Source organism: Rhamphochromis sp. 'chilingali' (assembly GCF_963969265.1).
Source record: "Rhamphochromis sp. 'chilingali' genome assembly, chromosome: 5".
In the NCBI taxonomy this organism is placed as follows: domain Eukaryota; kingdom Metazoa; phylum Chordata; class Actinopteri; order Cichliformes; family Cichlidae; genus Rhamphochromis; species Rhamphochromis sp. 'chilingali'.
In genome coordinates, this window is record NC_137932.1 from 25,938,143 (window position 1) to 25,962,919 (window position 24,777).

General features: G+C 41.8%; 2 protein-coding genes across 10 annotated transcripts in view; one reads left to right on the forward strand and one right to left on the reverse strand.

The window, feature by feature from the left end:
* LOC308396545 (unconventional myosin-VI) overlaps positions 1 to 4,962 on the forward strand; it is a 159,072-nt gene extending 154,110 nt beyond the window's left edge. For all 9 annotated transcript variants that reach the window (XM_080881937.1, XM_080881934.1, XM_080881930.1 and 6 more), the window contains one exon: positions 1,981 to 4,962. In XM_080881937.1, coding sequence (XP_080738063.1) covers positions 1,981 to 2,180 — 200 coding nt within the window. In that variant the 3' untranslated portion in view covers positions 2,181 to 4,962. The remainder of the gene's footprint in view (positions 1 to 1,980) is intronic.
* Positions 4,963 to 7,799: 2,837 nt separating this feature from the next.
* LOC308396544 (uncharacterized protein) overlaps positions 7,800 to 24,777 on the reverse strand; it is a 61,872-nt gene continuing 44,894 nt past the window's right edge. The window contains exons 14-16 of the mRNA XM_080881929.1: positions 24,116 to 24,323; positions 10,414 to 10,496; positions 7,800 to 8,830 (exon numbers count right to left, since the gene is read on the reverse strand). Of these exons, the coding sequence (XP_080738055.1) occupies positions 10,457 to 10,496; positions 24,116 to 24,323 (248 nt within the window). The 3' untranslated portion in view covers positions 7,800 to 8,830; positions 10,414 to 10,456. The remainder of the gene's footprint in view (positions 8,831 to 10,413; positions 10,497 to 24,115; positions 24,324 to 24,777) is intronic.

A 24,777-nucleotide genomic window follows, 5' to 3' on the forward strand; every position in this document is an offset into this window, starting at 1 on the left:
GTCTGTGGGTTTGAGGCTTTATGAAAGCGAGTCACGGCTGTGCAGGATGTGTGATTTGAACACTGTGAGGTCGTCGGTCTCAGAAAGCTCATGTCGTAGGGAAATAGCTGCTGTTTTGCAGCCGCTGTGTTCAGACGGCGTCAGTATGTGGGTGAGTAACTGCCTCATATGACACTCAGAGAGCACACTGCTGCAACTTGTTATTGCCTTAACAGCTGTAGATACACACTGAATGTAAATTGCAAGCATTGAATATGTTTGGTGGAATAAAGGCATTGAATGCTTCTAGGGCTACAGATTTAATTCAGACTGTTAAAGTGGGCCTTAAACACTCTGTGATTTCAGATATTAAGAGGCAGTATCATTCAGGGCCATTTTCATTCTGGGACTCTAGTAGAACAGCTTTGCTTGACTGACAGGTCAAAAGACTTGAATGATCAAATATTGGCCTTTTAGGATGCCCTTCAGTATATCTTAAGAGGGTTTAGTTAACCTAAACACGCAATTCATGTTTCTGCCCATAAAATTTTGGTTGTTGGTTTTTAATTTTCAGTGTTGTACTGCTGTATAGTTTTTTAGTATTACAGAGGTGTATTTGCACTAACTGGGAACATTTGGTCTGCTAAAAGAGCTGAAATTGAGTATAAATATGCTCTGTATTAGCGTTTGTCTCCTTGAGGGGCCCTTCCTTTAAAGACCCCCAAACATCTAATTGGCCAGCTTCTGGAAGCCTGCCGGCAGCACCAGGAGCTTGTCAGTTGTACTGCTCGTACTTTGCGGCAGTCACGATGTTTGTCTGCTGTTCCTGTTGAAAATGAAGCAAAATTACTTTTAGCTACTTTTAACTCATTATTTGAAACTTTGGCTGTGTTTAAGCCTCTAATGTAAAAGTAGATAGCAACCACATCTATAAAAAAAGATTATTGGTGAAATATTTAGAAAAACTTTGTATTGTGTTTTTTTCCCTTTGTTCACATTTAAACCCCATTTACATAATCTCTATTTAAGATGACGTTATTTTTAGCTAACATTTTAGATATGCTAGCAGCAGCTCTGGGTTTTTTGTCAGTTGTCAACATGTTTCACAATAATGTCTAATTTTACCACCATAATTTCTCCCCATTTTAGAGATAAAAAACTTTTTTAGTTTATGGTGCAGTTTAACAACATTTATACATTTAGTATTTTAGCATGCTAACATGCTAAGTACATACATTTGAGCTATTAACATGGTAAAAAAATATATATATACTGTATCAGAACATTATTATCAACATTATTCTCGTGTCGTAACAAAATATTTCAGAGGAAGTTAAAAATTCTTACATTTTTTAAACAAAGGCTGTTAAGGCTGCTAACCTTACGAACGTTAGTTTAGCATTATATAACAATATGCACAACAAAGAAATGTGTTCAAGATGTTAGCATTCAACATTTTATTTAAGTTTGATATTTTTGTTAAATATCAAACTGATTTGTGTAAATATGCAATCACATTTAGCTTTACATTTATTTTGTGGCATTTATTATTAACACAACTTTTATATTTTTCTTTAAAGGGTTTATAACTCTCATAGACATCTCTCCCATTGTTTTCCTATTTGAGACTAATAGCAGCTTTACACTTTAACTAATTTATTCTTTAACTTTGTATTAAACTTTGAGCAAACTTAGAATCGGAGAGGATCTAAAATAGTAAATAATTAAATGAATGCATTGAAAGAAGAAAAATGGCTAAAATGACTTTGCTATCCAGAGAGAAATACATTTCTTTATACAACAGGCATCTGCACTTGGTTCTCTCAGTTAAGTAAAACTTCCAAATGAGAGATGTGAACTATTGCCACAGACTCGTGGTGGTTTTCCAGTGTGAAACTATTCTGCAAGCATTTTTGTTGACAGTGCAGTTGGCCTTGTTTGAGTTCCTCATCACTGCGTTTCACGTCTTTTTTTTCTTTTCTGACTCGTTTCTTCTCACAGGAAAGGACGACATGGAGATGTGCGAGCTGAGCCTAGAGGAGACGGGCCTCTCGAGGAAGCGGGGCGCCGAGATCCTCCCCCGGCAGTTCGAGGAGATCTGGGAACGCTGCGGCGGGATCCAGTACCTCCGCAGCGCCATCGAGAGCCGGCAGGCGCGGCCCACCTACGCCACAGCCATGCTGCAGAGCATGTTCAAGTGACGGGGCCCGGAGGCGGGGCTTCGCGCTGCAAACAAAGGGACGAATGCACCAGCTACCTGACACAGATGGAGTGCGGGCGCGCTGCACAGGTTCTGACTCCAGGGCGTTCGACGTGAACGGCGTTTTGTTTTTCTCAACTGTCCTTTTGTTTTTCCTCCATTTGATGAGTTTTCGTTCTCACTGGCTTTTGGTTCCTCAGTGGGGGCAGGGCGGGGAAGTTTTGCATTGAACCCTATGCAGAAACGAAAAATCATGCTAAATGATCACATCCGGTTGTTTTCCAACATTTCTGTAACATGTGTGCAAGTCTAACTATGAGGCCTTAATACTACTTTAACAGGGTTTAAATGCTGAAAGGTAGGACTTTCTGTTTGTTTATTCAAAGCTGCCTCCCCAGAACAAGTTTAATTCCTCTGTAATTATGCATTCCTGATGATCCTGATGATTACACTGAAATCTCACAGGTGTGTCGCTTCCGTCTTAACAGCTAGCTGGTGATCCCGCTCCGACTTAAAAGCTGCTGTTTATGTCGTCTTCATGCGGTTATTGGAGGGTGAAAAAGAGAAACTCGCACAAGGAGCTGCAAGCTCTCACCACGAGGCTGCATGCATGGGTGTCCGATTATTCCACCGAATTAAATCCAATATTTACAAATACTTTTTTTTTTTAATTACCTCCTGTTTTTCCAGCTGAATGTAACTTGAGACCTTGTTGATTTTTTCATGTCGTGATTCTTTTGTTTCTTCTCATCGTATGTGATTTAAATTAGTAAAGGGTCCAAAAACCTTTTGAGACCAAACGTGGCTCCGGACATGAAACCTTGTTTTTGGTTTTTTTCCTCATTAGCGGAGCCCCATCCATGATTAATTTCTGTTTAAGGAGCCGAGCAGAAAATGTGAATTAATTATGCAACTGCTGAGTGCTGAGATACGACTCCACGTGTTCGTGGTGTTTTTCAGAACAGATCAGCGCCGCAAAAAGAGACCCGAATAACTCAGCCATGCTTCAACACTTTGAATTTGATTTGTTTAGTAATTTGCAAGTGCAGCGAATCCCAAGGTAGCACAAAACAATATGGTTTGGAATCAGTTGTTAAGATATTCTGTCAGACTGGACATTTCCCTGCTGTGTGAGAAGCTTTCGAGCACGAACTCTATGATGCACTGGTACTTGGCCTCAAACTGGAACATTCATATAACACTGAATATTTTCTATAGGGCGGTATGTGCAGACAGCAGTGTTATTCCTACTGGAATGTAAAAGTTTATTTTTCAAAGAACAGTTTCTACTTCATCGGCTTGGGCACATGAGATCGTCAAGCAATAAATCACACAAACTCAGCTAAGAAGGAAAAAACAGGCCTCTTTTGTCATTACTTAGAAGAAAAAAAAACAACAATGACAGACAATCTGTGGTGACGTCGCACTGCGTTATTCCCCCGAGCCTGTTTGTTCCCAAGCTTTCTGTTCCCCCTTTGATGCTCTGCACAAGAAAAATGTGGCTGAGATTGTCTGAAAGCATGAACATCTGTCTTGTTGCAAAGTAGCCGAACCCCTTTACAGACAGCGATAACAGCATAGCCAGGATGGATCTGATAGTTGATGAAGACGGCTCACTTACCACCAGCTAAATTTAAAAAGAACCTAAAACTTGATTTAAACATTACTTTATTAATCTCAGAAGTAGATTATATAAACAACTGCATGTAGCAGAGGGGTTTAATATAAGCATGCTCTGCATAGCCAGGCTTTTGTTTTAGCTGCTTTAGCTGGCTATACAAAACCTGAATTATCACAAAAGAGGCTGACTCAGGTTTTTGGCATTGGGCTCTGAGCACGATCACTGAAAAGGGGAATTTAATTCCCACATCGTAAACAAACGAGGCCCAATTTGTATCTGAGACATGCAACAATATAAGGTCATCAAAAACCATATATCACACGTCAACATCAACAATTGATGAAATCATACCATTTGGGTACTAATTAGGTTAGAACGACTGCTATCAATAGTTAAGTGAGTCCTTTTGGGACATTTCCTGTTAAAAGCTGCGTACAGTCTTGCCTACTGGAGCCAGAGAAAGACTAGAAATGCCAACCAAACTGATCAGAGGGTCAGATTACAATTTTGGACCCACTGCGAGCTTGGTGTGTGGGCCTCTTCCACAGCAGACATGTTGACCTAGCTCGGTTCCATTTACTAAGCCATCGCACTGAACCAGGAGCCGAGTGGACTGCGGCCATTGTTGATAGACACAAAATGTTTTGCTGGGGAAAAGGCCCATCATCAGTGTGGGGGGAACTGCAGCAGGACTATCTTGGAGACCGTACAATCTTCATGATTCATTTTGCCAAATAATAGCTTTAAAAAACATCAACATGGAAAATCAGACTGGTCCAGGAATTTTCATTTGTAAGGATTCCAGCCGTGTTTGAAGCAGGTCAGAAAACCTCAAATTTCTTCAGTAAAATCTGTACCAAATACAAAGATCAACTTCACCAAGCTTGGCATTTGTATATAATGTGCCAGTACACGTGTTAATGCTGAGTGTAAAGGGGACGCGCTCTGAGCTTTGCCGTCATTAAGACCTCAGTGTTTGTTTTAACCAAGTGATGACCTCGAGATATTTTCCTCCATAACATGCAAAGAAAGTCTTGTGGATTTGCTGCGATCTGTTTCTCGCCACACATTGCAATCATTCCTGGGGAAGCACTGCCTTTGTCCACTGTCATTTTTCTAACGCTGATCTCTAACAGATGAATAAAAGCATTCCATGTTTCACTCACCTCTCGCCTCCTCTTTTCCACCTCAGAGAAAATGCTTTCAAAATGAAGAAGATGGAGTTTTATTCAGCACAGTTTTGTATTTTCAACTACTGATTGTGAAACAAACACATAATATTTTAAGACTTTAAATAAGAAAAGTCCACATTACAGTCATTGGGGGAGGCTTCCCTCCCCACACAAGCAGCAATAACCATCAGTAGATGCATTGATTTGAGACAAAAACAGCGAACAGTGTTTACATCAATAAGACGACAGCATTTGGGAAGTTTAAGTATCGGTTTGATCTGTGACATGATCCGTGCGAGTAAGATTAATCCTGAGAAAGGTAAGATTTGGTCTTACTACCTACGACTTTAATGGAAGATCATTTGACTCCACAGAATTCATTTACAAGTATAACGCCATATAAATGAAACTAAAAACAAAAAGCTTCTTTTGTTCTGTTTTTTTTTTTCCAGTTTCTAACACAATGAAAAATGTGTCCCGAGCCTCTCAGCAGGAAGAGATTTACAGGGCCCGCTCACCAGTTTTATGGTGTGTTCACATCAAACATGAATACCGTTGCATTGGGATGCTTATTGTTATTGTTAATTATTGTTATCCATGCATTTTTTTTAACCAAAAAAATGCAAATAATTTGTTCTTTAAAATGCCAAATTACAGTTATTTACTTGCATTGCTGAGCAGAATGACGAACTGAACGTTCTGTTTGATTCATTTCTGGCTTTTCAGAATAGAACTGCATGGCGGCTTACATTTGGGCAAAACCACATCAGTTTTCAGTTTGACTAATAAACCATATAATTTTTAGTTTTAAGCAAATATTTCTGGCAGATTTCCAAAGTATTTGTTTTCCTGTGCCCAGTGTAATAAGCACTTACATATAAATTATATACATTTTTTGTTGATGTCAATCAGAATTCCGTTTTTTTTTTTCTCTACATAATATTAGCTTACGTGCTAGCGTGGACAAATTGCTGTGTCCTAGGGTTTACTTGTTTTTAGACAAACATTAACACTGCTGACTGTTCACCTTTTTTTTTTTTTTTTTGCAAAGGAAAGTCTATGACAACTTCATTTACTCCAAGCTCTTAACTTTTTTTTCTCGTCTCTGTGTAAAAGTGAATTTGAACTGTATAGCTCCAGCTGCCCTGAAACAACATCAGATTTGACAGTTTAACTCACGTAAACTGACCACTACCAGTTCATGTTGGTGCAAATTTGCACCATAATATAGACTAACATATGTAAATGCATCACGCAAGAGAAAGTTTATAACTGGCGTCCTGTTTAACTGTCTAATAACTAAAAGTTCATCCATGCTTTCTAACCAAACAATGACAAATAATCCTAATCCAAAGGATATATTACTAGCTTTGTTGCTGCAACATGGTTTTCAGCTAGCTCAATTTACTAACTCTTTGCAGTGCAGTTTAAGTTTATGGCAACTACATCCACTTCTAAGCCTCTAAACTGACTCAAATGTACATTTCACAGGTGTGCAAGTCGCACCTTTGATGGTATGCGGTACTTGAGTTCAAATTAATCCCCTCAATGAACTTTAGGGGGGTTTTGCGTATTGCTTGACTTCCTGTGTAATAGCAGCAGAATGTAAATAAAAATTACAGAAATATCACAAACAATGTAGGGAACAATTAGATAACACCAAGAGTTACACGGTAAACGTTTCTAGTTCACGGTGTCTGTCAGAGCATGTAAGAGCTAATATTACATTAAGGATAGTTAATGCATGTACACAAAGGATAAATCCATGAATCCATGTTGCATATATTTAGAACTTTGAGAGCTATATGTACTATCATGGATGAACAATAAAAACGTTGGTTATCCTCTGACAGTTCCTCTAGCGCCACCACCTGATCAAATTAATTCTCTCCCAGCTCTGCTGTAAAATGTTAGTATGCTAGCATGCAAATGTTAGAAACGTATTCAATAAAGCGGGCACTATGTTAGCATTCAGCCACCCACTAATGGTGCCACCTTTGATCAGTTATTGTAGCTGTAGACAACTGCACTGCATCTCAAATTGTGTACTTTACACTTTTGCTGTCAAATTGTTGTCAGCGACCATAGTAACAGTAGTGGTCAGTATCATAATAGGGATAGTGAAATTAAAACAGTCCAAATGTTGAGAATGCTCAATACTTTTAAGTAGTCGCCATGTTAGCTAGGTAGCAAAAAAGACAGAACCACAAACTCATGCAAAAGTTGTTAACTAGCTAAAAGCACCATATTTTTATTGGGCCTTTATGCTAAATGGCTTGTGGTATTGTTTTATGTTTAGCTGTGTTGAATTGTTTCTGTCACTGTTAAATGTATTATTAGAAGACTAAAAAGTTTTAAATTTTAGCAGTTAGCATTACAGTCACAACCAAAAACTGCAAACAAGAAACAAACACTAAGTACTGTGTTTGATTTATGACTACCATGCCGAAAACACAATCACATACATAGTGTTACATGAAAAACTCTTTGGGTCTTGTTAAAGGTTTATTTTTTGACGCCTGAAAAAATGTCTTTGGTTAACTGTGGTTTTGTTATAGAAGGGTTCGGGGTTAGGTCAAGGAAGTGGGTGGATTTTTATTTAGGTTTTGTTGTAACTGTAGATTTAATGTTTAATACTAGCAGCTAGCACACAGTGAGTGTAATGTTCAGTTTGTGACAACACATTTAAAAGATAATAGCTTTTCATTTCTAAACGATCTGCTTATTTAACAAGGCTGAAGCAAAATCAAACCTTAACCATTGATGGGTCACCTGATTTCATGTTTTGTTCTACATCATAAAATAGATACAACTATTCTGTAAACTCCTGGATTTTGAAGCCACTACATGTGCCAGAGAAGGTGTGATGGTAATCCTCAACATTTTCACAGCAAATACAGGAACTCCGTAATTTTACAACAGTTTGTCAACAGTTTGTTAGTGTTTCATTAAAGTGTAAATCATCTTGCAAAAAAACATGGAAGTATTCCCACAGCTTAATTTCTGCAGTAACATCCAAGAAAAACCCTGTGGCTACATCTTAAAGGATCCAGGTGTTAACATCAAGGTTGGCCAATGCATACACGTTTTACTAACGCGGAGTCTTGAGCAATCAGCATTAGCTCAGCACTGCACTGCAGCTAGCCATAGTTTAAAGCTCTAGATTCCCAACCTTGGGATTAAGACGAGACCATAAAACATTACAAAAATTAAATATGGGGCATAATAAATCTAATAAGGGATGAGAGAAAGAATAAATACTGGATATTTTAACCTCATTAAGCATCCAAATGTCCTTTGAATCAAACTTGATAGAAAAGTAATAACTTTTTTTTATCACTACTGCATCTTCACTCGATATATAAGGTTCAGGTGTACAATAGGAAGTTAAAGAACATCTCTATTATTTATCTAGAAAATATTATCTGAACATCATAAAATTATGCTGGTATGAAACAAATTGCTACCCACCACTGGAGACCTTTTTTTTTTTTTTGTAAATTGCATTAACATCTGGGGGAACCATCAGATTACTTCCTAATCATGTGACACACAGCCTACAGACATATAGAGTCAGCAGACATATATAAAAGCAGTCCAGGGTCAATCGATATCAACCCGATCGATGCTGTGGTCGTCCCCTGAGCTCCTCTTCATCGTCAGCTGCAGACGACAGCTTTCTGACATTTTTAAAATGGCCTAAACGTTTGTTTTCCCCGATGGCTGGTTGTCCTCTGGTATGAAGCTCAGAGCGCTGGGGAGTGTAGAAGCCAGCGGTTTGTCCCGAAACCTCCTCAGCTCTGCATCAACTTGAATTTAAACCGAGTGACTGAATGAGGCCGCGATGAGTCCGAGTTCCTGTTTCAAAGAGACAAGAAACAAGATCGGTGTTTTACATGTCAGTCGTTGAGCAGCCTTTGGGGAATTAAAACTTTGGCACCACAGCCAGAAAAAATGTATAACAATAAATAGGTAAATTTATGCTTTACATAACAAATTAGTGATTACTTTTTTCTGCTATAAATCTTGAAACAGTTTTTCTTTCCATATCAGGACATCTACCCTCAAACTTTCCCGGATTAGGACCAGTTTTACCCTACACTGTTAACGAGCCCTGTAGATTACCACACGATGGGCTTTCTTAATTGCCTTTAATGGCTTGATTTGTTTACCCGATGGTTTTAATTGCTTCTTAATGGCTTCATTTGTTTTAATATTTTTGCAGCACTTTGGTCGATGTGACATATCAATAAACTCTCTCGATTTGTGGTCCATCGTTTACAAAATCCACAAACTTACACAGTCAAAGAAGGGAGATTTATTAGCTGTCCCTATCATCACTGTAGCTTAATGTCCCCTGTAATTATTCATGTGGGTTTGGGAGAGCTCCAGACACCAAGATGTATTCAGTGCAGGTTTTGTTTTCAATATTCATGGAACTCAAAGCCAAGTCTCAGTGTTGAGTTTTCTTGTCATTCAGTTGTGGTTTCTCCTCCATTAATATTACAGAAAATTGGTACTTTCATTATTTATATGAAACAAACAGCAGTGGTAAGTTTAAGTTTCAGGGGAGAAAAACTGGAGCTACATTACACTACCAGGCTTTTTTTAATTTATTTTGAGATTTCATATAAATAAAACTGAAATCAACAGATTACAAAAGTATTTAAGAATAGAATTTAATTAATTTAATTAAGCAGTTAAGTACATCCACTTCCAGAGCCCTGTAAAATAAATATTTTTCCAGTAACTGTGGATCCAAAATGCTGCTTTCTGCCCTCAAACTTCTCCGGTGTTGCAGTTAATCTCAGCAGTAAACTCTTCAGCCTTTTCAAGGGTTCAGAATCTCTTTCTAAACGTACACGGAGTGATGTAGGAGCCGGCACAGCAGAACAAAGACTTTAAGGCGTGTGACCCTGGTGGAGGCTGCAAGCCGCTGTCGTGGTTTATCTTCCTCTGAAAGCCTTTCAGAGATGTGGTTGGGGGGAGATGCTCTGAAATTACCTCGCAGCTTTGTGGCGACTCAGACCCCGAAAGAGGATCAGAGAGGAGGTAAAAGGTGGGCTCAGGACAGTTTGTACTAAACAGCAGCGTCAGGTCAGGGTTTAGTCGTCCTCCTTTGGGAGGTTTAATTACTCACTGGTCATCTGCCTAAACACACAGCAGCTTTAAACCAATCGGGGGTTTACACTAGCAGGACAGATTATCTTACTGTGATTATTTTATCGTGCTGTAAAGGCGTACACAGGTGTTCGTGTTTGGGTTTAGAGCTAATCTCACACTGGGAGAAGGAGGAGGAAGGTCTCTGCATCATCTGATAACACTACCACTTCTTAATCAGCTCCACTTTACACAATGAAGTCCTGCTGAGTGTGCATCATGTTCTCTCCTGGCTGCAGCACACGAGTCTACATGAAGGACACAAACCAGTCCCCTCTCACCTGTGGTGGTGTTCTCATGTGCCGTCCGATCCTTTATATTCTCTTAACTGGAAAGGGCTGGGAGGGAATAGCCGTCTTTGTGTCTGCAGAGAAAAGAAAAAGCGGAGAAAATGAGGTGGGCAGGTATGAAACTGCAGCTACAGCAACTCTGCACATGCACCAAAATCAGCCTCTGTCCTGAAGCCACAGATATCAGAGAAGATCTGCAAATACTGCAAATGTTCAAAATACCTGCAGAGGAAAGAGAAAAAAATTACCTAGACTGTCAGCAGATTACACCAAACAGACTATTTATTTAACTCCTGTGAGAAGCACCTCGAGCCTGAACCTGACTGATTTACAACTTTCCACTGCGGTTTATCTGCATGTAATCAAACGGTCCCTCCTTCACAGCCGAGGCACAAATGAGCAGACGCTCAGCTCCTGCGAGTACAAAGCTTCAGACATGCAATGTTTTTATTTTCAACCGCAGAACATGCATTTTATTTAATGACCAGCTCAGCTGTTAATCAAACTGAGCGTGTCTCTCTCTGCAGTGTGATTTGGTTTCATTGCTACTCAGATCAAACATGAAGCTTGATTTGAAGTAAAAACTCTCACTTCTCTTTTACTCTATTCAGGCAGCATCATCCAAGGGCAGCATACAGCCATTTGAAACACATTTAAGTCATAATCTAATGAATTTGTTAGGATTTCTAAGTTTTTATTACTATGCTATGCAAATTAAACATTTCCATCTGAAATATTAAGTTGATGCTGTGGAGTCCATTGAATCTTGTTGTTAATGGATGACATATAAATCCTGCTTCCAGTCCAAACTCCTACTCCGTTCATTAAGGCTGTTGTCTTTATAACGCATTTTAATGCTTAATATTTTATTATATTTAACCTGAACACGTTTTAATCCCTCAGTCAGAACACGGTATATTCCGGTTTGGACCCGGAAATGGTTAATGACGCCTCAGGCACAAAGTCCTAGGGACTGGCCCAGTCGTTGTAGGAGGCTGGTTGCAAAGAGACATACAGTGGGGCAAAAAAGTATTTAGTCAGCCACCGATTGTGCAAGTTCCCCCACCTAAAATGATGACAGAGGTCAGTAATTTGCACCAGAGGTACACTTCAACTGTGAGAGACAGAATGTGAAAAAAAAATCCATGAAGCCACATGGTAGGATTTGTAAAGAATTTATTCGTAAATCAGGGTGGAAAATAAGTATTTGGTCAATAACAAAAATACAACTCAATACTTTGCAACATAACCTTTGTTGGCAATAACAGAGGTCAAACGTTTACTATAGGTCTTTACCAGGTTTGCACACACAGTAGCTGGTATTTTGGCCCATTCCTCCATGCAGATCTTCTCGAGAGCAGTGATGTTTTGGGGCTGTCGCCGAGCAACACGGACTTTCAACTCCCGCCACAGATTTTCTATGGGGTTGAGGTCTGGAGACTGGCTAGGCCACTCCAGGACTTTCAAATGCTTCTTACGGAGCCACTCCTTTGTTGCCCGGGCGGTGTGTTGTGGATCATTGTCATGTTGGAAGACCCAGCCTCGTTTCATCTTCAAAGTTCTCACTGATGGAAGGAGGTTTTGGCTCAAAATCTCACGATACATGGCCCCATTCATTCTGTCCTTAACACGGATCAGTCGTCCTGTCCCCTTGGCAGAAAAACAGCCCCATAGCATGATGTTTCCACCCCCATGCTTCACAGTAGGTATGGTGTTCTTGGGATGCAACTCAGTATTCTTCTTCCTCCAAACACGACGAGTTGAGTTTATACCAAAAAGTTCTACTTTGGTTTCATCTGACCACATGACATTCTCCCAATCCTCTGCTGTATCATCCATGTGCTCTCTGGCAAACTTCAGACGGGCCTGGACATGCACTGGCTTCAGCAGCGGAACACGTCTGGCACTGCGGGATTTGATTCCCTGCCGTTGTAGTGTGTTACTGATGGTGACCTTTGTTACTTTGGTCCCAGCTCTCTGCAGGTCATTCACCAGGTCCCCCCGTGTGGTTCTGGGATCTTTGCTCACCGTTCTCATGATCATTTTGACCCCACGGGATGAGATCTTGCGTGGAGCCCCAGATCGAGGGAGATTATCAGTGGTCTTGTATGTCTTCCATTTTCTGATGATTGCTCCCACAGTTGATTTTTTCACACCAAGCTGCTTGCCTATTGTAGATTCACTCTTCCCAGTCTGGTGCAGGTCTACAATACTTTTCCTGGTGTCCTTCGAAAGCTCTTTGGTCTTGGCCATGGCGGAGTTTGGAGTCTGACTGTTTGAGGCTGTGGACAGGTGTCTTTTATACAGATGATGAGTTCAAACAGGTGCCATTCATACAGGTAACGAGTGGGGGACAGAAAAGTTTCTTACAGAAGACGTTACAGGTCTGTGAGAGCCAGAGATCTTCCTTGTTTGAGGTGACCAAATACTTATTTTCCACCCTGATTTACGAATAAATTCTTTACAAATCCTACCATGTGAATTCATGGATTTTTTTTTTCACATTCGGTCTCTCACAGTTGAAGTGTACCTCTGGTGCAAATTACTGACCTCTGTCATCATTTTAAGTGGGGGAACTTGCACAATCGGTGGCTGACTAAATACTTTTTTGCCCCACTGTATTGTGCTGCACCAAAAACCTCTCTGTGACTGCTTGGGTGGGCAGTAGATGGCTGTGGTCACTCGTAGTTTGCATGGAAAACGCAGACTAGTCTGCAAACACTGGCTCACTGCTCTCAGAGTGTAAGTAACACTTGGAAAATTAAGACACAAAGACGAAGCAGAAAATTTTCTCCTTCAAAGTAAAACTTTGGAATGCTTTGGCTGTAGTGGTGAGGCACAACTTTTATTTTGAAGGCCAATGTTCCCCATTTCCAGTTTTCACAGTTTACTACTTAACATTATTCGTTTGCATTAGAGCCCTCTTGCAGTAAAAGAGAAAATATATAAAATACATAAATAAATACAATCCATCAATAAACCAGCGTGGCATAATAATGTCTTGCACAGCTTTACTATCTTATGTGCATTTGGTCTAAAACACAGGAAATATTTCTGTCTTTGCAACTTGGTGAGTGTTTGCAGAAGTCAGCGTATTTCATGGAAACTGTGGACAACTGTGGTAATCTGCGAGTGACCAAACCAATCACAAGGTAGTTTCTGATTCAGCACCGTATCTTAGCAACCAATTTCACCTAGCAACTGCCAGCAACTATTTGCCAACCAGTCAGGGAATAATACATTAGCGACCAGCAGTGACCAGGGTTCACTGGTCTCTAGGCCTGTGTGACTGGACCTTTGTTAAAGTCACGTGAATAGTGGTCTAGTTAGTGGACAGCAAAACCTGAATATACACTGGTCTTGCAGTTGCACAGTAGCATCATATTGCAGGATAATGGTTTGTACACAGTGTGTACGTGCGAGCTGTTTCTGAGGTTGCACAGAGGTACTCTCATCTTAAACTAAAGAGCTAATTACACTGAGTTTCTTTATGATCTTTCTTCATTTTGTTCTGGTTCCAATATCAAAGAGCGCTTGTCTCATGTTGCTGTTAAATTGCAGTTTGGCAGCAACAACGTCACTATTTCTGGATTTCTATTTCAAATCTGGTTCTGGCAGGACTCTGAAGGTAAACCGTTAATGTGAATTTCTCTGCATTTAAGCAGCATCAGATTAGCAGTTTTTACTGATTTACCCTATTGTTGCAAACAGATTGCACATAATTGCCAAATTTATCCAATTCAATGTAGACTGATGGACTGACTGTTTGAGTTTCCATTTTAACACCAGTTGAAAATGGCTGCGAGAGGCTGCAGACTTCATCTCCGTCTTCTGTCATCTCTAACCACTGAAACATTAGCTTAAGTAATTTGATGGACAACAGAAATGGAAAATATTTCAATTAAAAAAAAAAAAAAATCACAGTTCTGAAAGAAACAAAATGATTTGTTGCAGCATCTTGAAGTGTACACGAAACACTATGTGGATTTACACTTTGAAGCCCTGCTCAGGAAATGTAAATACATGTAACTCTGTCTGTGAAGCTGAAGTTAAGAACTCTGTGCTTAACATCCATCCATTTTCTTCCGCTTATCCGGGGCCGGGTCGCAGGGGCAGCAGCCCAAGCAGAGAAGCCCAGACCTCCCTCTCCCCAGCCATCTCCTCCAGCTTATCCGGGGGAACACAGGCCAGCCGAGAAATATAATCTCTCCAGCGTGTCCTGGGTCTGCCCCGGGGCCTCCTCCCGGTGGGACATGCCCGGAAAACCACCTCAACTGGCTCCTTTCGATGTAGAGGAGCAGCTGCTCTACTCTGAGCCCCTCCTGAATGGCCAAACTTCTCACCCTATCTCCAAGGGAGAGGCCAGCCACACTTCGGAGGAAGCTCATTTCTGCCGCTTGTATTCGCGATCTTGTTATTTCAGTCACTACCCACAGCTCGTGGCCATAGGTGAGGGTAGGGGCGTAGATCGATCAGTAAATCGAGAGCTTCACTTTTACGCTCAGCTCTCTCTTCACCACAACAGACCGGTACAGCATCCGCATCGCTGCAGCCGCTGCACCAATCCGTCTGTCGATCTCCGGCTCCCTTCTCCCATCACTTGTGAACAAGACCCCGAGATACTTAAACTCCTCCACTTGGGGCAGGGTCTTGTCCCTGACCCAGAGTGGGCACTCCACCCTTTTTTAAAGTTATAGTTTTTAATTTTTAAGTACAGAATGTCACCGGGTTGGTTTGTTGGTAGGTTCCGCTCAGAGCCATTTAATGGACCGATAACTGAATAAGACTCAAAGGCTCTGAATGTGTAATTTTCATGAACTTCAACATTGTTCTCATCTATAAAATGCTTTACAAACCTGAACATTACAGCTAACAGGTGGATTTTTAGTGCAGCTGGCTGTAGCTCAGTTCGCAGAGCGGATCAGCCACTAACCAGAAGGTCTGTGGTTCGATCCCAGGCTGCTCCAGTCTGCATGCCAAATATCCTTGGGCAAGATACTAACCCCATGTTGCTCTCCGATGCATCCATCGGAGTGTGAATGTGTATGAATGTTAGATACTTAGCACTTAAGCTTAGAAGTGCTTGTGTGAATGGCTGTGATTGGGTGAATGAATTAGCTGTATAAAGCGCTTTGAGTGCTCGGACAGAGTAGAAAAGCGCTATATAAGAACCAGTCCAAACAATGATGACTCCTTTACTGCTAAAGACAGAGAGAGTGAAAGTGTAAAGAATATCTTTGGTTTGTTAACATAAAACTCATTGTTACAGCCAGGAGCAACTCAAAGGTGATCCCCTTGGACTGAGTTTAGGTTTAGTCCCTCATTTTCCTCTGAGTTATCGGTTCTGTCACTAGTTAGCTAACATAAACTAATTTAAGTCTATTAGCCGCAAATCTCAAAGCTAAGCTGGAGAGACAAATCAATCAATAACCTTTTTATTTAGCAAAAACCTATTTTTTTTAATGCATGAACCAGTATTAGGATCTGTTTTCATAAGCCCTTCATCAACTCAGCTGGTCTTCTGTAGAGAACCCACCAACGCAGGAACCACAAAGAAAGGCAGGATTTAAAGTGAGATCTTTCTTACTATGAAGCGACAGCTCTCCTTTGCTCCATTACTTCCTCTAATGTCCATTTAAGGCTCGCTCCAGATAGGAGTCGGTCCCCATAGACTTTGATGTTAAAATGTTTCACGTTAGAGCAGAAATAAATGCATTTAGAGCCTGCTACAAAAAAACGGTTTGGGCCTCTGTGCACAATTATCCAATTTAACTACAGAAATTACACACAGGCTGATGCTCTGCAACACAAACTGTCTTATTTTTAGTGCTCCAAAGTCACTCTTTTTTAAACTGTGCAATTCAAATAACTTCACAATATCTGCTTTAAAACACTACATTAGCATTTATTTGTGCCAGGTTGGTAGGTAAAGTCACCCAGTGCGAGTTTGCAGCAGATAAAAACACATTACTGAGGAAATTTTTTTTTGAAATATCAACTGAAGATTCACCCTGCGTGGAACTAAAACCTCCACCTTCCCCAGCTTCACCCTTTAAACCGCATATTAGAAAACCACACATGGTTGTACGCCTAGACACTAAAACCAGTCTGTTACACCTGCACTCACCCGGGCAAACACCCAACTAAAACAAGTCTGAGCCAGCCAGCGAGCAGGATTAAAGAAACGTGACCTGGAGTATCAGGGCCACATGGAGAGCAAGGTGCCAAAGAAAACCTGCACAGCTTTGTAGGAAAAAGAAATGGGACTCCTCGGAGTCGTTCCCTGTGTGCCTTTTCGGGGAGTCTTTTCATTAGAAAGCGTTTAACTTACACAAAATGATTTCACTGCTGCCAGCTCTCTGTGCTGTCAGGCAGCCAAATGAGATTAAAAGGAATGTGCAGCGCCGCGGTACTAACCTGCCAGGTGGTGTTCGGTGTTTACGGCTGTTTTTGGTTTCTTTGTCCTCTCTCGGCCGGTCTGGACGCTGGATTAGACCTAACAGGGTTCAGTGTTAATGAAACGTGGCAAATCTAAGTCGACCGCCACCCCCTCAATCCCCCAAGACGGAAGAGCGTTTCGGGAGGAAACCGGCAGCGGTTTCTTTCTGCTGCTCGGGCCAATCAAATATTCATGTTAAACAAAACCACAAACCGCAGCTCCGGTTCAGGGAAAAATCACGTCCGTGTCCTCGGCTCCGAATGCAAATGAAGACATTCGGGTCATCGACTAAATGTAAGAAAATCAGATGTCAGACTTTGCTTCAGGTGCACATCTTTCTGCACTTCACCTGTCATTTGTGGGCACGAGCATTCAAGCCTGAACTGTGTTTACTTATTTATAAAATGCAGAAATATCACATTTATCCAATTAGTACTGCTGCTTCACTCTTTCCTAGAAGCCGTTGGCAGTTACAGAACAAATACCCCTGGTTGTGGATCACTGGGCTAAGATGCTGACCGTGTATTTGTGTGTCCCTGGAAACCATCTCTCCTCCTCCTCCTCACATTTCCTCTAATCTCTCTGCTGTCCGCTGCCTACAAAGAGACAAGAAATCCCCCGAGATAATAAAGGAAATCAAAATAGTTTCCAAGCACCATCCAAATATAAATTCCTGTGCCCCCAAAAATGCTCTTTTTCTTCTGATTGATGAAACTTTTCATTATTCATATTCAGTTACTTGGTAAACATAGCCCTCCTCTCCTGCAGAGGTATGTGGGCCGTCGCTATGAGTACCGTTGGTGCAGCTGTCCGCACGCTGTTGCTGTTTCTGATGGAATCGTAAAGAAAACGGGAATTTGTTTTGGAGCTGCTCTTTTGGGCTGCTAATCTTAACCCACCCCAAGTTTGGTGATCACGACGTGGTCAGGAAGGTCGAAGAGTAAATGCAGAAATAAAAAAAGATCAAAAGAATGTGGAAATATGTTGTCACTTGTTTTGAGTTCTGTGCAAAAGTCTTGAGCTGGTCAAGGTGGAAGCAAGAGAGCTGTTAACCATATCCTCCAAAAGCACTGTATTTACTTATTTATTTGTTTATTTGGTATTTTGAGGAACAAGAAACTTCCGTTTTTAGTCTGAACCTCCAATTATGATACTCAAATTAGCTGCTGTGCTGTCCCTTATTTTCCTGCTTAAGTTTTTAACAACTGGGTTTCGTGTAGGTCAGGATTTTACAACAATGCTTAACAAGATGAATTCAAAGGAGATCACAAAGGAGTAGCCCCTAATACACCACACTTCTTAGTTTTCTTGTGTTTTTCTCCAACGAACAATAAACGAAGTCCTCAGTCTAGAAGCTCAGAGCTGTGGATCTCCTGCCTGTTAATCTGTGGACACAGAAGCTGTAACGATGGCGTTTTAATACGTGTTTTACGCTTTTGTGGTTTCTCTAATGTCTCACCACTGCAGATCCAGAAAATGAAGTTTGTGCTGTCTGACAGGTGAAACAATGCAGACCCAAAACTATCTGTGCAAAGGTTGAGCTGATGGAAAATCGACGTTTGAGCGTGAGAATCTCTGAGGTGCTGTGTGTCAGGAGGCGAGGTGCTGGCATATAACGGTGCTGAAATTAGATTTTTCTGGCAGTTGAGCGGCAGCGACTCTCTGCAGGTGGTTAATAAAAGAAAAAACGCTTTCTCTCCGTTAAAAATCAACTTAGCATTGATTTACAGTGGTGAGGGGCTGGATGATGGAGGGACGGATCAGACAGAGAGAAGGAGGATAAACACCACAGCAGAGCAGAAGACCGCTAAAGGCTGTGCACAAAGATATTACTTCATACAAGCATGGTCAGTCTGAATTCAGAGGCACATTAAAGCTATTTGGGGCAATTTTTCCATCATTTGACCATTAAAGTGACAAGAAACTGAAAAATATCAATCGCACGATCAATCCCTCAGTCACAAAGTGACAAAACCCACAAAAAGAAACCAAAACATTAAATCAATTTTCTTTGCAGCGTTGGATCTGTTTGTCCATCTCATATCCATCTGTTTGATGAACCACATGTGCAAAGATTTTTCTTTTTTTCCTCTGACAGTTTTCAAAACCAGAAATAAGGAGCAGGCGTTACCAAAATCACGATCTCAGTTTTAAGCAACATTTTGCTATAAACCAAAGCATCAGACACAGTTAATCTTTAGGATGATTACGGCACTATGTTACATCTCGAAGACTGCCAAACTTACCAAAACTCAGAAAATCATCTTTACACACACACACACACACACACACACACACACACACACACACACACACACACACACACACACACACACACACACACACACACACACACACCAAACGTGGATTGAACAGCAGTAAAATTAGTCCTGAACAAATATTGATAAAAGCGCAGAGAGCAGCTGCTGTTACTGAGTCTGTTTGTTTCAGCAGACAGATGTTTGGTGTTATTGGATTAAATACAATTAAAAAAACCAAGCAGAGCGTCGTCAGATTTCCTTCAAAGTTTCCATAAGAGTTGAGAAAAAAGTCTTTCCAGCCATTATCTCACCCTGTCTGTCTCTAAATGTCTCAGATTTAAAACCGTCGCCGCTCCCTGCAGTGCAGTTTATTAACAGACCCGAGGATAACTTTTAATTTAGTTAAACGTTCATAATGTAATAAAAAATCTGCATGTGAGCTGACAGTTAATGAAACACGATATTAATGAAGCTTTTAAGTGCTTAAGGAAAGGAACTATTCTTCAAAGGCGTCTGTGGACAGCCGACATCATCCTGCCACGATTTAAAACTCATCACAGCAGCTAACAGCTGGCGGTTACGCTTCAGATGTACTAAGTTCAACCATGCACCACAAGTTTCAATGAAATGTACGTAGCACTTTGTATTTCCTACAGAGAAATTGCACAGAAAGTTAAGGTGACAGTAGTTTTCTTCACTATCAAAAGGCACTCAGAAACCGGGGCAAACTGACAGGATAAGGTCTGGCAGACCCAAAGCCACAGCTGAATCATGGGACACGTTTCTGGGAGTTAACAGCTTGCATGATAGGCGGCTAACAGGATAACAGCTTCAAGCACAGCTTAATAGTGGTCGTAGCAAGTCTCAGTTTCAACTGTGAAGAGGAGACTTCTTGCTGCAGGTTTTACAGGACGAGTTGCAGCAAGAAAGCCATCGCTAAGACGTCAGAATATTACAAAGAGGCTTGGCTGGGTCATGAAACGCTGCCATTGGACGACTGAAGACTGGAAGGCGGAATCAAAATTTGAAATGTTCAGTTTGTAACGCAGGATCTTTGTGCGCCGTTGAGTAGGTGAAAGGATGGTTTCACAGTGTGTGGCATTAACTGGCAAACATGGAGGAGGAAGTGTGATGGTCTGGGGCTGTTTTGCTGGATCCAGGGTGGGTGACTTGTACAGAGTGAGAGGCGCCATGAAGCAAAACGGCTCCCACAGCATTCTGCAGCACTATGCAATAGCCTCTGGTATGCACGTAGTTGGTCAAGGATTCATCCTACAGCAAGATAATGACCCAAGTCCAAGCTATGGCAGAATTACCTCAGGAAAAAAGAACAAGATAGTAAGCTTAAAAACACGAAGTGGCCACAGTCTCCAGGCTTTAACCCCATTGAGCTGGTTTGGGATGAACTGGACAGAAGAGTGAAAGCAAAGTAGCTGTTACACCACAAAGCGACAGAAGAAGAAAAAGAGGCTCCACCCTTCTTCTCTCACCATAGATGTCTCTATACGCTCACTTTCCTGCAGTCACGTGAGTGGCTGGTAGTTATATCATGGCTTCAGTCTGTGTCAGCCTCCAGAGTTTATCTTCTTGATCCATTTCAGGTGTTTTAGTGCAAATCAAAGTGACAACGGGTGATCTGGAGAGGCACGGCAACACAAACCCCCAAATAGGGAATGGTTCTGCAGGAGATGGACACGGACCGCCGCGCTCTCCTTATCGCTTCTTGCTAGAGAAGATTGGATTGGTTCCTGAGTTCCTGATCCCAGATTGGATCAGGAGCTCAGTGGGCTCCTGGGACAGTCTGAATCAGATAGACAGATAAGGATTTTTTTGGTTGTCTGTCCTATTGTGGCCTTTTTGTTTGTTTCTTAGGGGGTATATTTGGGTGGCACAGTTGCCTAACAGCAAAAAGGTTCTGGATTTGAATCCGCTGGCCCGCTGAGGCCTTTGTGGGAGGAGTTTGCATGCATACCAACCTAACCGAGTAACTTATTGGCAATTAAAGAGCTTCATGCGTTATAAAAAAATCCAAATGAAGCATGAAAATCTGTGTATGAGTATGACTCTGTGTCCCCTCCAGCCTCCACATGTGGACTTTTTCACTTTAAAAGATGAAAGTGTTCACTTTCTCTCCACAGATGCCTCACCTTACCCTTCTCCCTGTGACAGCTGTGACAGGCTATAAGTGGTTAAACAATGGATGTTTACTAATCAGATTTCATATTTATTCTACACTGAACAAAAATATAAACGCAAGACTTTTGTTTTTGCTCCTATTCCCCATGGGATGGACGTAGAGACCTAAAATTCATTCCAGATACACAATATAACCATCCCTCCCAAACAGTGGTCACAAATCAGTCCAAATGTGTGGTAGTGGGCACATCTGCCATATTGAGATAATCCATCCCACCTCACAGGTGTGCCACATCAGGATGCTGATCTGACATCATGAGTAGTGCACAGGTGTACCTCAGACTGCCCACAACAAAAGGCCACCCTGGAATGTGCAGTTTTTTGCGCTATTGGGGGTCTGGGGACCCAGAACCGGTCAGTATCTGGTGTGACCACCATTTGCCTCATGCAGTGCAACACATCGTCGCATGGAGTCTATCAGATTGTCAATTGTGGCCTGTGGAATGTTGGTCCACTCCACTTCAATGGCTGTGCGAGGTTGTTGGATATTCGTGGGAACTGGTACACGCTGTCGTATACGCCGGTCAAGCACATCCCGAACATGCTCAATGGGTGACATGTCCGGTGAGTATGCTGGCCATGCAAGAACTGGGACATTCTCAGCTGCCATCTGCCCTGAACAATGTGAACCATGATTCATCCGTGAAGCGCACACCTCTCCAACGTGCCAGACGCCATCGAATGTGAGCATTTGCCCACACAAGTCTGTTACAGCGACGAGCTGGAGTCAGGTCAAGACCCCGATGAGGACGACGGGCATGCAGTTGAGCGTCCCTGAGACGGTTTCTGACAGTTTGTGCAGAAATTGTTTGGTTGTGCAAACCAATTGTTCCAGCAGCTGTCTGGGTGGCTGGTCTCAGACGATCTTGGAGGTGAACCTGCTGGATGTGGAGGTCCTGGGCTGGTGTGGTTACACGAGGTCTGCGGTTGTGAGGCCGGTTGGATGTGCTGCCATATTCTCTGAAACGCCTGTGGAGACGGCTTATGGTTGAGAAATGAACATTCAATGCACGGGCGACAGATCTGGTTGACATTCCTGCTGTCAGCATGCCAATTGCACGCTCCCTCATTGCTTGTGGCATCTGTGGCATTTTGCTGTGAGACAAAACTGCACATTCCAGGGTGGCCTTTTGTTGTGGGCAGTCTGAGGTACACCTGTGCACTACTCATGATGTCAGATCAGCATCCTGATGTGGCACACCTGTGAGGTGGGATGGATTATCTCAATATAGCAGATGTGCCCACTACCACACATTTGGACTGATTTGTGACCACTGTTTGGGAGGGATGGTTATATTGTGTATCTGGAATGAATTTTAGGTCTCTACGTCCATCCCATGGGGAATGGGAGCAAAAACAAAAGTGTTGCGTTTATATTTTTGTTCAGTGTATTTTAGTGACACAGTTTACGATTGAGGTGATTGCTAACACTGTTTAATTGTATGTTTAATTCCTGTCTCATATTTTATTGGGTATAATTTGGCTTCAGTCCTCTGTTTTGCATGCTTAAGGTTACCCTGCGTTAACCCCAAGCTGAGGTTGTTAAAAAGTACCTGAATAACTTTCTACTTTTAACAGAGAAAGTTAAAGAAGGCTGCAGAGAACAGCTTAAACTCGAGGCATCACGACCCTTTACAAAAAGAACGATTCCACTTAAAAAAAGAAAGCAGAAAATTACATTATACACCGGCAGGCTCCAGCTCCCTCTGATAAAAATTATACATCTGTAATGAAAATTATGGCTCTCGGTTTGAATCCAGCGGCTCAAAGAATGGCAGCTCAGTCTGAGTGAGGATAAGACAGTCACACATTATCACTCTGAAATGATTGTTCCCACATTCCTGCAGCCGGGACTTTGAAATGACTGAACGCTGACTTTCCCGCTGTACCTGTTTGCAAACCCCGGTCCTGAGATTTAAATTCTGCCTCACCATCACTCCAAAACTGAAACACGTGCTGCCCATGGTCTGTGTTCCTGTTCTGTTGTTCAGCTGAATGTTGTAAAAATCGTATTTTTAACAGTCAAATCAGTCGTGAAGGTCAGCTTTTACAAAACTGCAGCTGGTTTTAACTTTAACGGCCCTTTAATGACTTCTCAGTTGAACTGCGGTGACCCGTTTATGTTCAGTTTGTCCAAATCCACTCAGTAATCACAATTCAGCTCCTACACATCACGCAGTGGTCACTGCACTGGCTATCAATGAAATTTGCCCTCCATGAATCGACTCCACAGCCTCTCAAATAATCTGCCAACCTGCACAAAGTTCAGCAATCGACCGTTTGAAATCCTATTTAACACTCGTCCTGTTTTCATTCTGAGATGTCCTGTCCACCGTGAATGTTTCTTCCTGTTTTTTCAGTTTGTTGTTTTTATTTGCAGTCTTTTTTTGTATTAAAACCTATTATTAGCTTTAACCTAATGTTTTATTTGATTTCATTCATTTATTTGCTTCCTTCAGTTTTGTTTAACTCCTTTTTTCTTTAAACAACCCCCCAACAAAATGTTTGGGACGCTGTTTTTGTTCCTGTGTTCTGTTACTTCCTGTCTTATTTTGAAAGTCCCTCATCTCATGTGCTTTTTGAGTTAACTCTTTGTCTCTAGAGTTCTGCATATCAGTGTAATAAGTAATATGGAGGGACAGACTGAGACTGCCATTATATGCTGATGATGTGGTTGCGTTTACTGTAAAATTATAGAAATAATAAATTTTGTGATTTCTGCTCTGTGTTCTTTGTAACACTTTATAGACCAAACTGTGGACCTGCTGATACACAGTCCGCATACATCGTCATTTACCTGCACACGGCTCCGTATCCGGGAACTATGCGGCACTCTCCTCCTTGGCAGTAGTTCGGCTGGAGGACACACAGGCTCTGGCAGGGCAGACCGTCCACTGACACGAAGCCCAACTGGCACTGACACTCCGCCTCCTTCGTCCAGGCGTTCACCACGCAGCGAGAAAACTCACCGCAGGCCTGGAACTTGCAGGGATCGGCCTGATCAGCTGCAAGGAGAGGAAGGCAGAAAAACGTGGACACACATTAGTATTCAGGAGGAGTTTCCCGCGCCTTCCTCTAACCACCCTCCTCTCTCCGGGAGGTGCTGAGGAGTGTTTGATTTTAATGAGATCCTCTCCTCCTGCTCTGCACTGAAATGTAAGGTTTAGCCGGCCTCCGAGACTAAACGTCAGATTCACTCCGGGGAAATTAGCATGTGTGCAGGGTGTCACGGATGAGAAGTACATCATGTTGTGAAGCCACAGCACGTGGTCAGTATCTGTAATCCAAACATACATCAGCAAGTATGTGTGTTTGAATCAGGGCTTCTGCTGGGGGTCTACAGCCTTCGTGTCCTGGAGAGTTCCTGTTTATTTATACTGTATATTTATTAGAGATGGCACGATACCACTTTTTTATGTCCGATACCGATATCATAAATTTGGATATCTGCCGATACCG